Source organism: Scyliorhinus canicula, chromosome 18 (genome assembly GCF_902713615.1).
Source record: "Scyliorhinus canicula chromosome 18, sScyCan1.1, whole genome shotgun sequence".
NCBI lineage: Eukaryota > Metazoa > Chordata > Chondrichthyes > Carcharhiniformes > Scyliorhinidae > Scyliorhinus > Scyliorhinus canicula.
Window position 1 is genome coordinate 117,371,705 of NC_052163.1, and position 17,896 is coordinate 117,389,600.

The following is a 17,896-nucleotide window of genomic DNA, read 5'->3' on the forward strand; positions in this document are numbered from 1 at the left end:
CAAGAGGTAATGCCAAGTCTGAGTTGCCATTTGGTAATTGGAGGAAGAGACACAGGGAAGTGAAGAGCTCCACCATGTCAAGATCTAGAAAAATAATCATTTCACACTGAATATTAAAAATTAAATTTAGAATACCCAATTCATTTTTTCCAATTAAGGGGCAATTTAGAGTGGCCAATCCACCTACCCTGCACATCTTTTGGATTGTGGGGGTGAAACCCACGCAAACACGGGGAGAACGTGTAAACTCCACACGGACAGTGACCCAGGGCCTGGATTGAACCTGGGACCTCGGCGCCATGAGGCAGCAGTGCTAACCACTGCGACACCATGCTGCCCTACACACTGAATTTTAACACAAGGATACAATCTGCCAAGTGACATAACACCACCAAAGACATGCAGCTTACCTGCACAGAGCACTGGCAAGCTTTGTGCAACTTGTCCGATTTGGAGCAACCTACAAAATCTGAGTGTTGGCTTGAAATGAGAAGTATTCTTCCAGCCCTCATACATGTTCCAGCAATGAGCCAGGCTGGCTCCTCAAATCCACAGCAGTATTCCGGTGTGCCACGGAGAGAGGAGTTGGATCTCCGCTCCCGTCACCAGGTGAATCAGTTGGGAGCCAGCTCAACCCCAAAAGGAGATCCCCAAAACAGGATAGGTCACTATTAAATAACACCAACAACCCACAGTAACAGCACGGTAAACACCACCTACACAAACATAGACACACCAACCTTGCCCTTGAAAGTGGTGCATTCAGCTAGAAGTGTCCTGCAATTCTTGTGTACATTCACTGCACAATCTGCAAAGAAACACACAAAAGTAATCCCACCTTAATCAACTTGTGCACTGATAACAACGACTTCAAGTGGTACTTATGGGCAGTTTATATTAAAGGGTAAAACAGGATAATTGAACGTAGGTCATAAACCATCCATTACAAAACCGCCAAGCTGCAAAGTTCACTCTTCGCCACATGGCCATTCTTCAGGGCTGAAATCTGGACAGCGAGGGTCAGCAGATTATTAGAAAGTGGGGCAGGAGAGCACCCACTACATTATCCACCAGGAATGAGGGATAATGAGCAGCAGCAAGAACCCTGGAGCTTTTTAAAAAAACTCTCACTTCCAGGGGCAAAGGTGGCAAGTACAGTGCCCATCCTGCCAGCCTGACCTGTATGGCTGGAATCTGTACCACTTCTTTGAGCTCTTCCTTTTGGCACATCCAGCTAGTAGATAACTTGTAAAGATAGAAAATGTCAAACTTCACAAAGGCAATAAAATAATGATGTTGTATTAACACACATCTACACACAACTGGATGCTCCAAGCAGGCGGCCACAGGCAGCAATAACCGCATGCATCGTGCTTACTCTTTGAACTAAATTCTGGAATGCTCCATACCACAGAGCTATGGCAGGGGAGAGATGGAACATCCTCACAGAAACAGGTTTAAGCGTGCATCTAGTGCTTCATTCATCCACCAATAATCAATAATAAACTCCCAACAGATTGAAATTACATGCCAAAGAACAAAGCACCCAGGATTAAAGGTTTAATAAGCATTGATGGTTAAGAGTGAATATAGCACAGGATTGCTGACGGTGTGGATATTCTCGCTCATTGCGTTGCCAGGGGGACTCCCTTTGGTGTAGTTAATGGTTTCTAACCCTGGACATCATCTCGCTCACTCTGCCTGGAAGTGCAAACACTTTTCACTCAGGAGAAACCAAATTATCATAGATATCATAGAATTTACAGTGCAGGAGGCCATTCGGCCCATCGAGTCTGCACCGGCTCTTGGAAAGAGCACCCTACCCAAGGTCAACACCTCCACCCTATCCCCATAACCCAGTAACCCCACCCAACACTACGGGCAATTTATCATGGCCAATCCACCTAACCTGCACATCTTTGGACTGTGGGAGGAAACCGGAGCATCCGGAGGAAACCCACGCACACACGGGGAAGATGTGCAGATTCCGCACAGACAGTGACCCAAGCCGGAATCAAACCTGGGACCCTGGAGCTGTGAAGCGATTGTGCTAACCACAATGCTACCGTGCTGCCCCACGGTAATTATAATTGCCTGGGTCTGAAAGCTGTGGTCAAAGTGGAGCTTGCCTCCATGATTGGGGTGGCACAGTAGGATGTTCGCCCAAAGGGACGGTGCAGACTCAATGGGCCAAATGGCCTCCTTCTGCACTGTAGGGGTTCTATGATTCTACAATAAAAGGCACAGTGAAGCATCAGTAGCATTATCCAAGAGCCAACCATGTTGCATAGCTCTGCAGGCAATATCAAACATTTTTACAAGAACAGAGAGCTTCGGTCAAACAGCCACACGAGGTTATGGATTTAAGCCCCACTTAAACATGCAAACAAGATCTACAAGTCAAGGACTGCATTTTCAGAGATGTTATTTTGGGTTAGACATGAAACCAAGGCTCCAGGTTCACGTGGTGATAAAAGATCTTATTCAAAGAGTAGGGAACACACTGTGCCCAGGTCAAAATTCCTCCTTCCGTGACAAACAAACTATCACGCACCTTATTTTGTACCTTGCTGTGCGCAAATTGGCTGTGGGCATTCCTACCAAACAGTGATTGCACTTCGAGAATAACTCGTATAAAAGGGCTTAGAGAGGACGCTGTTTATAAACTTAAGAACTTCTTACTCAATCTCAGCAGATGAAAAAAAACTAAAAGTGTACTTTGAGCCTGCATAACCACTTGATGTTGATCTTCCATATAAATGGTTTATTGCTGATGCACTGTGCTCCAAAGGAGCTTTAATGGATCTTAGAACTGAAAGTACCAAGTGTCGCCAAAAGCAAAACACAATAATGCCAAGGAAGTAAATATTTAGTTAAATTACTGACTGCTGTCAGCTCTCTTTATAGGAAGGTATTCCCAGCTCACACTACAGAAAGGTCTCAATAATCATTATTCTGTCCTGGTACAGACTGTTTGCAAATGGAGGGGATTGCATCAACACTGAACTTTAAACTGTTTACATGGCACGCCTATTAAAAAAAGTTGAAAGGCCAGGGTCAGACTTTGGACACCCGAGTTCAAGTAGGATTATCAGAACCTAACACTGCATTAACAAACTATAATTCATTGTTTCATTGCAGAGGTGATCATTTCTAACTTTTTCCCCAACCATTTAAAAGAAAATTGTTCACAGGATGTGGAAGTCGCTGGCAAGGTCAGCATTTATTGCCCAGTGCCCTTGAGAAGGTGGTGGTGAGCTGTCTTCTGAACCCCTGCAGTTCATATGGCGTAGGCACACCCACAGTGCTGTTAGGGAGGGAGTTCCAGGATTTAAAAATAAATAAATTTAGAGTAGCCAATTCATTTTTTTTTCCAATTAAGGGGCAATTTAGTGTGTTCAATCCACCTACCCTGCACATATTTGAGTTGTGGGGGCGAAACCCACACAAACACAGGGAGAATGTGCAAACTCCGCACAGACAGTGACCCAGAGCCGGGATCGAACCTGGGACCTCAGTGCCGTGAGGCAGCAGGGCTAACCCACTGCGCCACCGTGCTGCCCTTAGTTCCAGGATTTTTAATAATAATCTTTATTAGTGTCACAAGTAGTCTAGCATTCAGGGCAGCACAGTAGCATAGTGGTTAGCGCAATTGCTTCACAACCCCAGGTTCGATTCCCAGCTTAGGTCACTGTCTGTGCTTTGGGGCCTCACGGTAGCATGGTGGTTAGCATCAATGCTTCACAGCTCCAGGGTCCCAGGTTCGATTCCCGGCTGGGTCACTGTCTGTGTGGAGTCTGCACGTCCTCCCCGTGTGTGCGTGGGTTTCCTCCGGGTGCTCCGGTTTCCTCCCACAGTCCAAAGATGTGCGGGTTAGGTGGATTGGCCATGCTAAATTGCCCGTAGTGTAAGGTTAATGGGGGGATTGTTGGGTTACGGGGTTACGTGGGTTTAAGTGGGGTGATCATGGCTCGGCACAACATTGAGGGCCGAAGGGCCTGTTCTGTGCTGTACTGTTCTATGTTCTATGTTCTATGAGTCTGCATGTTCTCCCAGTGTCTGCATGGGTTTCCTCCGGGGCTCCGGTTTCCTCCCCCAGTCCAAAGATGTGCGGGTTAGGTGGATTGGCCGTGCCAAATTGCCCTTAAAAGAAGTGTCCAAAAAGGTTAAGTGGGGTTACTAGGTTACAGGGATAGGGTGGAGGTGTTGGCTGGAGTAGGGTGCTGTTTCCAAGGGCCGGTGCAGACTCGATGTGCCGAATGGCCTCCTTCTGCACTGTAAATTCTATGAACACTGCAATGAAGTTACTGCAAAAATCCCCTAGTCACCACATTCCAGCGCCTGTTCGGGTACATAGAGGGAGAATTCAGAATGTCCAATTCACCCAACAGCGCTTCTTTTGGGACTTGTGGGAGGAAACCGGAGCACCAGGAAGAAAGTCACGCAGACACGGGAAGAACATGCAGATCCGCACAGACAGTGACCCAAGCTGGGAATCGAACCTGGGACCCTGTGAAGCACTAATACTAACCACTGTGCTCCCATTTTGACCCTGTGACAGTGAATGAGCAGCAATATATTTTCCAAGCCAGAATGGTGAGATTTGGAGGGGGAACTTGCAGCTGGTGGTGTTCCATCCTTCTTCTAGGTTCTGGAGGCCCCAGATTTAGAAGGTGCTGTGGAAGGAGTCATGATGAGTTGCTGCCGTGCATATTGTAGCTGGTACACAATGCTGCCACCGTGTGTCAGTGGTAGTGGGAGTGAATGATTCAGGCGGTGGATGTGTCCTGGATGGTGGCGAGCTTCTCGAGTGCTGCTGGAGCGGCACTTATCTAGGCCAGTCCAACGTATTCCATCACACTCCGGACCTGCACCTTGTAGATGGAGGACAGGCTTTGCGAGTTCCTCATCACTGGGACATGGTTAGACGGCAGACTTCAGGGGTTACGAAACAAGAGAGACCACGAATGTAAGCGAGGGGTACTCTTCCTTGTAGGTATCATATTTAGTATGGCTCAGCAGACAATTCGCCCGACACTCAAATCTGAAGTCCCACTTTATGATTTGAGCTCTAAACATATGTTGACACTAGTGTAATACCGAATGCACTGTCAATAGAGCAGTTGAGAATGAGAAATTAAACCAAGGCTCCATGCACCATACAACTGCATGCTCAGGGTTGAACAGCTGCAACATCTATATCTCACAGCAACTAGAAACCAATGGGTCTATGCAAGGCCGAGAGGGACAGATGTTTGGTCTCTAAGGGAATCCAGGGTAACGGGGAGTGGACTGGAAAGTGGAATTCAGGTTATCAGCCATGTGCGGAGTGGCTGGACAGGTTTGAGGGGACTGAATAGCTGACCACTGCTCCTAATTCTTGCGTTATGATCACGAGGAGTACAACTGTAATCTAACATGAACTAACAAGCCTCACCTATATATGCTTGTATTACTGAATTTCAAAAATCAGAAGTGGATGTTTTAAATAAATTATTTTGTTTTCACAATTAAACGGGCAATTCAACATGGCCAATCATTTCCTCGGGGGACTGAACGGCTTAAGAACTAGGAGCAGGAGTAGGCCATCTGGTCCCTCGAGCCTGCTCCGCCATTCAATAAGATCATGGCTGGTCTTTTTGTAGGCTCAGCTCCACTTACCCACCCGCTCACCATAACTCTTAATTCAAAAATCTATCTTTGCCTTAAAAACATTCAACGAGGTAGCCTCAACTGCTTCACTGGGTAGGAAATTTCACAGATTTACAACCCTTTGGGTGAAGTTCCTCCTCAACTCAGTCAGAAATCTGCTCACCCTTATTTTGAGGTTATGCCCCCTAGTTCTAGTTTCACCCACTGTGGAAACAACCTCCCTGTTTCTATCTTAACTATTCCCTTCGTAATTTTATATGTTTCTAAAAGATCCCTCCTCATTCTTTTAAGTTCCAATGAGTATAGTCCCAGTCTACTCAGTCTTTCCTTATAAACCAATCCCCTCAACTCCAGAATTAACCTAGTGAATCTCCTCTGCACACTCTCCAGTGCCGGCACATCCGTTCTCAAGTAAGACGACCAAAACGGTACACAGTACTCCAGGTGTGGCCTCACCAGCACCTTCTGCAGCTGCAACATAACCTCCCTGTTCTTAAACTCCATCCCACTAGCAATGAAGGACAGAATTCCATTTGCCTCCTAATTACCTGCATATTGGGTTTCACATGGGCGGGGAAAACCGAGGATTCAGAAGGGGGTCCTACAGAGGGATAGACAGTCGGGGGGGGGGGGGAAGAAACAAGTTGGATGCCAGGTTTGTGGGGATGGGGTTGCAGAGGAAGAGATTGGAGAGAGTGATTTATTCCTGGAGGGGCAGTTTGCCAGCCTGGAGGAGCTGAAAAAGAGTCGGGCTCTCGCTCAGACGTGTTTTGGTACCCTCCGGGTTCGGAATTTGCTCGACGGACGTTTCCGACATTCCCAGGGGTGCTGCTTTCAACCTTACTGGATAGGATTCTTCCCTGCTCAGGGTCAGAAGAGGGTTGTGCATCCAGCATTTAAAAGAGTTGGTCTCGGTGGAGGGGGTGAAGGAGGAGCTGGGACCAACACTGCAGGTGTTGTGGAGCAAGTCTATCCGCAGGGTGAATGCCACGTCATCATCCTATGCAAGGCAGAGCCTGATCCAGCTCAAGGTAGTGTTTAGGGCTCAACTCATCAAGGCCAGAAGGAGTCTTTTTGTTTTTTGCAGGGGCTGAAAGCATACGAGCACTATTAGTGAGGGCCTGCGAAACATACGCACATGCTCTGGTCCTGTCCCAAAATTGTGGGTTTCTGGGTCTCTTTTATTCAGCACCATATCGGCAACCCTGAATATGGAGTTGGAGCCTTGTCCGATACTGACTGAATTCAGGGTATCGGACCTGCGGACGGACGCAGATGCTCTGGCATTCATCTCATTGGTTACAAGGTGACTCCTTCCGAGTTGGAGACTGGTGACGCCACCTAGTGCCTCGGCGTGGCCCGGTGACTAGTGGAGTTTTTGCATCTCGAGGAGGTCAAATATACTACGAGTGGGTCAATTGCAGGGTTTCACCGTAGATGGCTACTGTTCATATTGTACTTTAAGGAATTGGTCACTGTTAGGTGTGTAATGGGGGGGGGGGGGGGGGGGGGGGGGGGGGGGTACTAGGTTCTTATTATTTGGTTTATTGTTGGTCGCAATTTTTGCATTATTTGGGTATAAAATTATACAAGTTTAATAAAAATAGAAATTTTTTTAAAAATGCAACAGCAGTGTCATTGCTACACGCATGCCAATGCTACTGAATAGTTACATGCAGTCGAAGGTCCACTGCAGCCGCACACCTACATTATTTCTGAAACTGTACACGGGATATTCCGCTTCAACACTTAAAACGTAGGTATCCCCGACAAGGCTGGCATTTATTGCACAACCCTAGTACAACCAAGTGGCTGTTAGGATGCTTTAGAGGGCAACCATTTAGGCACGGGATTGAGTGACATACAGGCCCAGTCCGGGCAAGGACAGGATATTTCACCCCCTAAAGGGCATTAGTGAAGCAGTGGAGCTTTTACAACACTCCAACAGCTTCATTTCTACCAAACCAGGTTTTGATTTCCAGAGTTAAAAAAAAAATTCAAATTTTGCCATGGTAGGATTTTAACTTGCTCTCTGGATGTCCAGTCCACGGGCTTGACCGCTACACTACCATGACAACTGCATTCACATATGTTAACCGTTTGTTGCAGAAGAATATTTCCCCTGTCCTGCTCAGAACAGCAAGCTTATGCCAATCCTTCCACTCTTGCCAAGTTATTTAACTTAGCCAGGTCATTGGCAATGCAATGGTTCAGACACGTGTCCAAGGTGACACCACAGAGCAGTTTACCAGATCTCTCGCTCCAGGTACAGGGGAGGGGGGGGGGGGGGGGGGGGGGGGGGGGACCCAAATAAAGAGGCAAATCCAAAGTACTTTCTGCCTACCTCAATGGAGAAACCCATCCTCAACTTCTGTTTAAATGGGAGAGTCCTCAATTACGAGGCCCAGGTAGATGACTGAAAGCCTGCCCCTGGGATTCACCTGGGTTAATGGTCTTAAGAACATGGAAGAATGGGCGGCCACTTCCACCATTCAATGAGACCATGGCTGATCTGTAACCAGACTCTATATGCCACCACTGACCCATATCCCTTAATACCTTTGATGAACAAATATTGGTTTAGAAGTAACAATTGATCGAGCATCAGCTGCCAATTCCAAACCTTCTACCACCCTTTTGTACATAGAACATAGAACAGTACAGCACAGAACAGGCCCTTCGGCCCTCAATGTTGCGCCGAGCCATGATCACCCTACTCAAACCCACGTATCCACCCTATACCCGTAACCCAACAACCCCCCCCAACCCTACTTTTTATTAGGACACTACGGGCAATTTAGCATGGCCAATCCACCTAACCCGCACATCTTTGGACTGTGGGAGGAAACCGGAGCACCCGGAGGAAACCCACGCACACAGGGGGAGGACGTGCAGACTCCACACAGACAGTGACCCAGCCGGGAATCGAACCTGGGACCCTGGAGCTGTGAAGCATTTATGCTAACCACCATGCTACCCTGCTGCCCTTGTACTTGGAAGAGTTCCCTAATTTCACTCCTGAAAGATCAACTTCAATTTTTAGATTAAGCCCTCTAGTCCTAACCAGAGGAAAGTTTCTCCCCACCTACCTTACTTGTCCACCTTCTTGAAAACTTCCACCAAATCACCCCTTAAAATCTTCCAAATTCCCAGTGGAGGTTTTTCAACTGAACAGAGGCAGATTAATATATTTGACAAAATACCAAAGAAGCCTTGCACAGCAGTCTAACCCTTAACCGCCCTCTCCCCAAGTTGGACTGATGAAGATCAAGGAGACGTGTACCAGCCATCGCTACAGTGTGGGTTACACTGTCGTAGACCACACAGTAAAACAACTGAACTACAATTGGAAATCACTTTTACATGCAGAACCGTATGTGAAGTTCCCTTCAGGCAAGTGACCGGGACACCCTGCTTAAAGCGCTCAGTCAAGCTCGCAGTACAACGAATGCCGGATGAATCAGTGATATATTTCAAATACTGTTTGCTTAGCCTCCCGAGTAACAGAGAGCCCCTCCTGGGTAAATGAACATTACTCAATAGATTGCGTTCTTCAGCACACTGGACAAATAAAAACTTTCATTAAAAGTATGTTAACGCTGTGCTTAGCAACAAGGGGTCTTTGAGACAGTGACTACATAAATCCAATAGCACTTGACACGCGGATACCACCAAGATTTACTGGTGCGTTTGTGAAATATTCAGACCGCGTCCAATTGTACAGTGAAACACACCCAGCGGTACAACTGTAGATTCTGTCCTTCAAAACTTAAGGTGCGTCTGGAGGCAGTACCGGATCCGAGCTGTGACACCAAGTCTGCTGTTGCCAATATGAACAACACACATTTTACACTGATATTGGCTGGCTTGCTTTAAGGAAACCATGCACATTTTTAAGACTTTTTCAAAAACTGACTTAATTCTCCCTGATCCCCTACAAATAAAAACGAGTTCTGGGGACATTCTGCAAATATTCACGATGATCCTAGGGAGGTCTGCATGTAGTCCGCTCTCTTAGGGACAATATCCTGCCTATCTCGCTCGCTGGTACCACCCGCGGATAACGAAACACTCTCGGACCCTCTGTGGAAATTAGAGAGCCAACTAATATTCAACAGTATCAGCTACCCAAAAAGAAAACAGTGCTCGGATTACAGAAGCAGCTATGTTAGAAAATCAATTAATGCAGAAATCTGATAACTCACTGGAATCTCCTCACAGGCCATTAATCCAAGGTCCCCACTTGGAAAGGTTAACTGCTTAAGTTTGATCTTTTCCTTCTTCCAGTAGCTGGAAGATACTGGATATGTTAAACATAATCTTGAAAAACAATGGTGCAATGAATATCATTGCCAATAGTTGAATCAATGAGATGAGCAGCTCTTTCGCCACCCTCCGAATAAACACGTTTTGCTGTGCTTCGTACTGGCAGCTCAACCCGAGGAACATTGTAGTAACCCCTAGGAGTGTCTGCTCCACTATTCAATAAGATGATGGCTGAGCCGGTGATCCTGGTGCCACTTTCCTGTCTGTCCCCCGTAACCCTCGGCTCCCTTGTCGATCAAACATCTGTCCAACTTAGCTCGGAGGCCCAGCTTCCATTACTTTCTGGGGAAGGAGAATTGCACGTACCTTTTGGGAGAAACAAACTCTCAGTCTTAAAGGGGAGATATTTTATTTTTAAACTGTGTCTGCTAGTGTTAGTGTCCCCCACAATAACAAACATCCGCCAGGCACGCAACTCACCAAAGGTCCCTCAGGATCTTACACATTGCAATAAGATCAATGCTCATTCTTCTAAACTCCAATGAGTATAGGCCTGACCCATTCAATCTTTCTTAATGATACGAGCCCTTCATTCCTCAGCCCTTCAATCCCCAGAATAAGTCTGGTGAACCTTCTCTCAACTGCTTCCAAAGCAATTGTATCTTTTTTTAAATGAGTCCAAAACTGTACCTAGTACTCCAGATACAATCTCACCAAGGCCCTGCACAGCTGCAGTAAAACTTGCCTATTTTATATTCCATTCCTCTTACAATAAACACCAACATTCCATTTGCTTTACTAATCACTTACTGTACCTGCACGCTAACTTGCAAGTGGTTCATGTACCAGGACACCTTAATCCCTCTGTACCAACTTCTGCAATCTTTCTCCATATAAATAGTATTCTACTATTGTTTTCGCCCAATGAATACTGTCGATTCTGTACCTTTGATGAATAGGATTTCTGGGTCCTGCTTCTCAAGCCATTATAAACAGGGGTCCTAACTGTTAGCGCAGATCACAGAAGCATCAGGCAGCAGGACTCAAAACAACATTGCTCTTCACTCAAGTAAGGTTATGAAATATTTACAAATTAATACGTTTTAAACATGCAGACTTTCTCATCTTCCTTATTTTAGTGCAGCAGACTGCATGCTATAGGACAGTATTTTTCTAACTTTTTTCCCCTACATGAAATGAAAAATTGTCACGAGTAGGCTTCAAATGACGTTACTGTGAAAAGCCCCTAGTCGCCACATTCCGGCGCCTGTTCGGGGAGGCTGTTACGGGAATCGAACCGTGCTGCTGGCCTGCCTTGGTCTGCTTTCAAAGCCAGCCATTTAGCCCTGTGCTAAACAGCCCCGAGGGACCCACTTTTGCCAACTGCCCGACATTCAAGACCCACGGCATGTTCGTTTACCCAGTGTATCCGGAGTCAAGTCAGCATTTGGGATGTCAAAGTTTTCATGCCCCCAGGCAAGGGGAAACAGAAAGAAAATAGTCTAGTTTTCCTGTTCATAATCACTATTCGGTAGCCCTGGGTACATTACCTTGATGTTATTACTAGTGGTGGCATAGTGGTAATGCCACTGGACTAGTAAACAGGAGAACCAGCCTAATGCTCTGGGAACCCGAGCTCAAATCCCACCACTGCAGATGGTGAAATTTGAATTCAATAAAAATCTGGAATTAAAAAGTCTAATGATGGCCATGAAACCTTTGTCGATTGTGATAATAACTTATCTGGTTCACTAATATCCTTTAGGGAAGGAAATCTGCCGTCCTTACTTGGTCTGGCCTACATGTGACTCCAGATCCACAGTAGTGTAGTTGACTCTTAATTGCCACCTCAAGGGCAATTAGGGATAGACAATGTCCCATGCACGAATAAAAAAAACTGCTATGAAGGAAAATCAAGAAAAACACCACGATGGACTCGACTTAAAGTTAATCTCCGTCGGGAAAGTTCTGCAGAATTTCTCCATGACTTCCAACGCTAACCAAGAAAACTTGAGATCTGCTCATTTCCACATTGCTAGCAATTGTGAAAAGGCAAAGGAGCATTTCTTTTGTGAAGTTGAAAGACTGCACTCTCAGATATCAAAAACTCATTAAAGGTTATGAAATATTTACAAATGAATACTTTTTAAACATGCAGAATTTCTCATCATCCTTATTTTAGTGCTCAAAACATGATCTTTCCTGCTACCATTGCAAAAATAGAGTTAGATATAGATGATAGATAGAGGGGTTGGGATAGAGGGCAACCCCCAAGTTACCATGCACCTGCCACCACCAGCATACTGCGAGGAAAGGGCGGCATAGTGGTTAGCATTGCTGCCTATGGCGCTGAGGACCCGGGTTCGATCCCGGCCCTGGGTCACTGCCTGTGTGGAGTTTGCACGTTCTCCCCGTGTCTGCGTGGATCTCACCCCACAACCCAAAAGATGTGCAGGGTAGGTGGATTGGTCACGCTATATTGCCCCTTAATTGGGAAAAAAAAAGAATCGAGTACTCTTAAAATCACAGTTTTGGGACGCTCTGTCACTAAGGAGTATTTTTGGGTTCCACTTCTGGTATTATTCAAAGTGCTGAGGGACCAGTATTTTAGAGTGGGTCGAAATAAATTACCTGGTGATTGGATTCTGGTGACAGCAAGTAACTCCCAACACTGAGCAGTTGCAACAAGTTAGGAATGGGGTTAAGGGCAGGGAGTGAGGTGGCAAACAGCCAGCACAAGACATTCATTGCACACAGTTAAGAAAGTGAGCTCATCGACTATACTTTGCTTTAATACTTTCCTCACCTCGTCTGTCACAGTTCTGTCTTCCTCTGGATTGTTCGAGGAATAGGACTGTATCCACAAACCTAAAACCCCCGCACGTCCCACATTAACAAGAGTGCAGACGGCGACCCTTCTAACACTAGCCCACTACCCACCTGTGGGTCATGACCCGAACTTTGAAAAACCCTGTTATGGGGTCACCCTAATGATCAGAACACAAAATCCCTGGAGACTCCTCAGGAAGAACAGAGAGATAACAAACGTCTTTCACTGCATTGAAACGTAGAAACACAGAAGGAGTTGGAGGGCATTCAGCTCTTCCCGAACCTGCTCCGCCATTCATCTCCCCCCCCCCCCCCCCCCCCCCCCCCCACGCTTTTCTGAGTTCCAGCGAATACAATCCTCACTGACTCAATCTCTGCCATCCCAGGAGTCTGGTAAATCTTCTCTGCGCTCCCACCAGAGAAAGAACATCCTTTCTCAGATGAGGAGACCATAATATTCCAGGTGTGGCCTTACAAAGGCCCTGTATAATAGCAGCTGCTTATGGATTCTACTCCTCTCCAGAGCAGCTTCCGAGACGGAAGCAGACAGAATGAATACACTGCCCTCTCAACAGTTTACAGTCGGTCTTTAGTCTAGCATCTTAATATTAGGAAAGAGGCAACAACTCTACAAGGCATTGCACAATAGACAGCTATTTCTGCCCAGAGCAAGCATTAAAGCACCATTCGCAAAGCTCTCCGAAATATTGGTGAACACTTGCAATAATAGCTGCCTTTTAAGACCAGATGGTTACTGCGCTCCATGCCAGCACTTCCTACCCTAATCAAACATCAATTAACCAGGTGCCTACTGATTGCCATTATTAACATATTTGCTACTCCCTCAAAGTCACTGTACGGAATGTCAACCTACAGAAGGTTACCCAATAGATGTGGGCGGCACGGTAGCACAGTGGTTTGCACTGTTGCTTCACAGTGCCAGGGTTGCAGGTTCGATTCCCGACGTGGGTGACTGTGCGGAATCTGCACATTCTCCCCGTGTCTGCGTGGGTTTCCTCCGGGGGCTCCGGTTTCCTGTCACAAGTCCCGAAAGACGTGCTGTTAGGTGAATTGGACATTCTGAATTCTCCCTCTGTGTACCTGAACGGAATGTGGCGACCGTGGGGATTTTCACAGCAACTTCATTGCTGTGTTAATGTAAGCCTACTTTGTAACAATAAAGATTATTAAAAAATATAAAGATAATATCATTGCCCCACAAGAGTAAAGCACTGCAGTACTGTCTAATTATCTCATGTTTACGGTGAAGGGAAATAGGCTCAGTGTGGAGGAAGAGCAGGGCAAGTTGGGTTAAAAGATTTTAAAAAGGGAGAAACTCAGATTGAGAAGGTTGTAGAAAAAAGTTTAATGGCATTCTGGAGTTTCATCACAAGAGTGAATAAATCTACAGAACTGTAATAAATTAGAAAGCATTACATAAAACTAAAGATATCTTTGGACTCCACTTGAAGGGACAGTGAACATACAAAGAAACAATAACTTGTATTTATATAGCACCTCCGATGTAGTGGCATGTCCCTCGGTGATTCAGAGGAGCGTTAACAAACTGAATTGGACACCAAGCCACAGATGGAGATATTAGGGAGGGTAGTGTTTCATTAACTTGTGGAGGTAACAGATGAAGGTAATGCTGTTGGTGTGGTGCACCTGGACTTCCAAATGGCATTTGATAAAAGTGCCACGAAACAGACTTGTGAGCAAAGTTCAAGCTCCTGGAATAAAAGGGACCGTAACAACTTGGATACGAAGTTGGCTGTGATAGAAAACAGAGCTGTGATAAACAATTGTTTTTCCAGACTGGAGGAAGGTCGAGAGTGGGGTTACCCCAGAGATCAGCATTAGGACCCCAGCTATTCATGAAATATGTTAACAACCTAGACCTTGGTCTACAGGGCACAAAGTTCAAAGTTTGCAGATGATATTGAAGTATTGTTAACTGTGAGGAGCATAGTGTAAGAGCTTCAAAAAGGACAGGCAGGTCGGTGGAATAGGCAGACAAGTGGCAGCTGAAATTTGATGCAGAGGAAGTGTGAAGTAATTAATTTTGGGAGGAAAAATGCGGAGACACAATAAATAAAGGGTATATTTCTAAAGGGGGATAGTGGAAGCAGAGGGGCCTTGGGGAGCAGATATGCAGAAATCATTGAACGTGGCAGACAGGTTGACGCAGAAGTTAATAAAGCGTACAGCATTCTTGGCTTTATCAGTGAGGGAATAGAGGACAAAAAGGAAATTAGTCGTGTTAAACTTGTCTAAAACATTGTACTCAATCCAGGGTGACACACCTTTAGGAAGGATGTAAAAGGTAGTCGAGGATGCATTCACAAGAATGGTTCCAGGGAGGAGGAACTTCAGTTACGTAGACAGACCAAGTAGTTGGACTGTTCCTCCAAGAGACGGAGAAGGTTGAAAAGAGATATTCAAAATCATGGAGGGGTCTGGACAGAGTAGAAGGGGAGAAAACTGCTCCCACGAATGGAAGGATGGAAAGCAAGAGGGCACATATTTAAGGGGATTAGCAGCACAGTAGCATGGTGGTTAGCATAAATGCTTCACAGCTCCAGGGTCCCAGGTTCGGTTCCCGGCTGGGTCACGGTCTGTGCGGAGTCTGCACTTCCTCCCAGTGTGTGCGTGGGTTTCCTCCGGGTGCTCCGGTTTCCTCCCACCGTCCAAAGATGTGCGGGTTAGGTGGATTGGCCATGCTAAATTGCCCGTAGTGTCCTAAAAGCAAGGTTAAAGGGGGGGGGGGGGTTGTTGTTGTTGGGTTTCGGGTATAGGGTGGATACGTGGGTTTGAGTAGGGTGATCATTGCTCGGCACAACATCGAGGGCCGAAGGGCCTGTTCTGTGCTGTACTGTTCTATGTTCTAATGGTGACAGGAGGAAAATCCTTTTAGGGAGCAAAGTGATTAGTAACTGGAATGCACGGTCTGAATGTGCGGTGGAGGCAGGATCAATCGAGGCATTAAAAAGGGAACCGGATCATTATCTGAAAAGGAAACAACAAGTGCAGGACAACATAGGTAAGACAGGCTGAATAGCCTCCCTCTGTGCTGTAACAATTCTATGGTTCTAAGACCTAAAGCTTGGTCAAAAAGGTAGGTTTTAAAGGGGAATCTTAAGAGATGGGGTACTTAGGGAGGCAATTTAATTAATAATCTTTACTGTCACAAGTCAGATTACATTAACACTGCAATGAAGTTACCGTGTAAAGCCCCTAGTCGCCGCACTCCGACTCCTGTTCAGGTACATTGAGGGAGAATTCAGTATGTCCAAATTACCCAACAAAACATTGAGTACAATGTCTTTTGAGAGATGTGGGGAGGAAACTGGAGTACCCGGAGGAAACCCACACAGACGCAGGGAGAATGTGCAGACTCTGTACAGACAGTGACCCAACCTGGGAGCCAGAGCTTAGGGACTTGTCAGAAGGCACAACTGCCAATGGGTAAGCGATTAAACTTGGAGAAGTACGAGGGATCAGAGTTGAAGGAGCACAGGTATCAGAGGATTGTATGGCCAGGGGAGGTTCCCAAGAATAGGGATGGGAAGAGGCCATGGGAGATTTGAAAGCAAGAGAATGAGATTTCTTCATAAAAAAGGCCATACTTATTTAGCAATCCATGCAAGTCAGTGAAATGGGGTGATGGGATGAACCTGGTGCAATTTAAGACTTGGGCAGAAGAATTTTGGGCGACCTCAAATTTACGCAGAGTAGAATGTGGAAAGCCAGCCAGGAGTGCGTTCGAATAGTCAAGGTAACAAAGGCATGAATGAGGCTTTCAATGAATGATGAGCTGAGGCAGGGAAGGGGCATTTGGAAGTAGGCAGCTGTCTTAGTGTTAGTGAGGGGAGGATGGAGTTAGGGGCTCAGCTGAGATGTAACTGGATTCAATGCCAGTGTCACAAAACAACCCAAGTGATTAGCTCTTTGAATCAATATCCTGCAGCAAAAAAAAACTGTGGACAGAATCAGGTTGTTGGCATTCATCCCTGGTGCTGGACTGAATTGCAGCTTTCAGTGTAAAAGAGATGAGAGTCATACAAATAAATTTTTAAAAAGACCCAATATTTTGCCTTCAAAAGGAAATGGTATGTCTTTAAAATAAAACGCCACTCACCTCCTTCCCAAAGCCCATGACTCACGCTGGGATAGTCTTTCACGGGTGGAAGATAAACAAAGAGGTATACAAATGTCAAGCAAGATCTGACAAGAGTAACAGCTCTTTAATGACTTCAACCAAGAGGACGATATGTACAGCTAACCACTGCCAGCTGGGCCCAGACTAAACCTCAACAAGGGTGAATATTTATTCCTGAGCAAGTCTCTTTATGGCTATAAGGAATACTAAAGGTGCCCCCCCAATATTTTCCTTAATAAATGGACTCTGTATTCTACCCTGGGGTAACCATTGACATGCATAGAGCATTGTGAGCAAACATCACCAAAATAAGCAGTGTGACCAGGTGAAGGGTCGTGAGGATTTTAAAAGCTGCAGGGAGGACAGTGGGAAGGTCAAAATTGGTCTCAATCCACAACATCCAAGCCGCTCAAGGATTCAATGCCAAAATAAACCCAATTCACCTGGTATAGGTTGCATTGTGTGCTTGTGCAATACACAGTGAACGGGAATCTACTGTTAAACTATGGATGTACTGGTGTTTGCCTTAACTAGCACAGTGGAGCTAGAAGAAAATACATTGAAGCCTGTGTACTGCAAGGTTTTTTCCTGGCAGTTTATTTGCACAGCACCCGCAATGTAACACGGCGAGAGACACCATCGCTGCACCCCCAGTGTTACAGTGAGGGTCACCATTGCTGCACCCCCAGTGTTGCAGTGAGGGTCACCATTGCTGCACCCCCAGTGTTACACAGTGAGGGTCATCATTGCTGCACCCCCAGCGTTACAGTGAGTGTCACCATTGCTGCACCCCCAGCGTTACAGTGAGTGTCACCATTGCTGCTCCCCCAGCGTTACAGTGAGTGTCACCATTGCTGCTCCCCCAGCGTTACAGTGAGGGTCACCATTGCTGCACCCCAAGTGTTACACAGTGAGGGTCATCATTGCTGCACCCCCAGTGTTGCAGTGAGGGTCACCATTGCTGCACCCCAAGTGTTACAGTGAGGG

At 46.1% G+C, this 17,896-nt stretch overlaps 1 protein-coding gene across 6 annotated transcripts in view; it reads right to left on the reverse strand.

Annotated features, from left to right (window-relative positions):
• LOC119953186 (rho guanine nucleotide exchange factor 18-like) overlaps positions 1-17,896 on the reverse strand; it is a 257,696-nt gene that overhangs the window by 48,810 nt on the left and 190,990 nt on the right. For all 6 annotated transcript variants that reach the window (XM_038777166.1, XM_038777168.1, XM_038777167.1 and 3 more), the window contains one exon: positions 741-808. In XM_038777166.1, the coding sequence (XP_038633094.1) occupies positions 741-808 (68 nt within the window). The remainder of the gene's footprint in view (positions 1-740; positions 809-17,896) is intronic.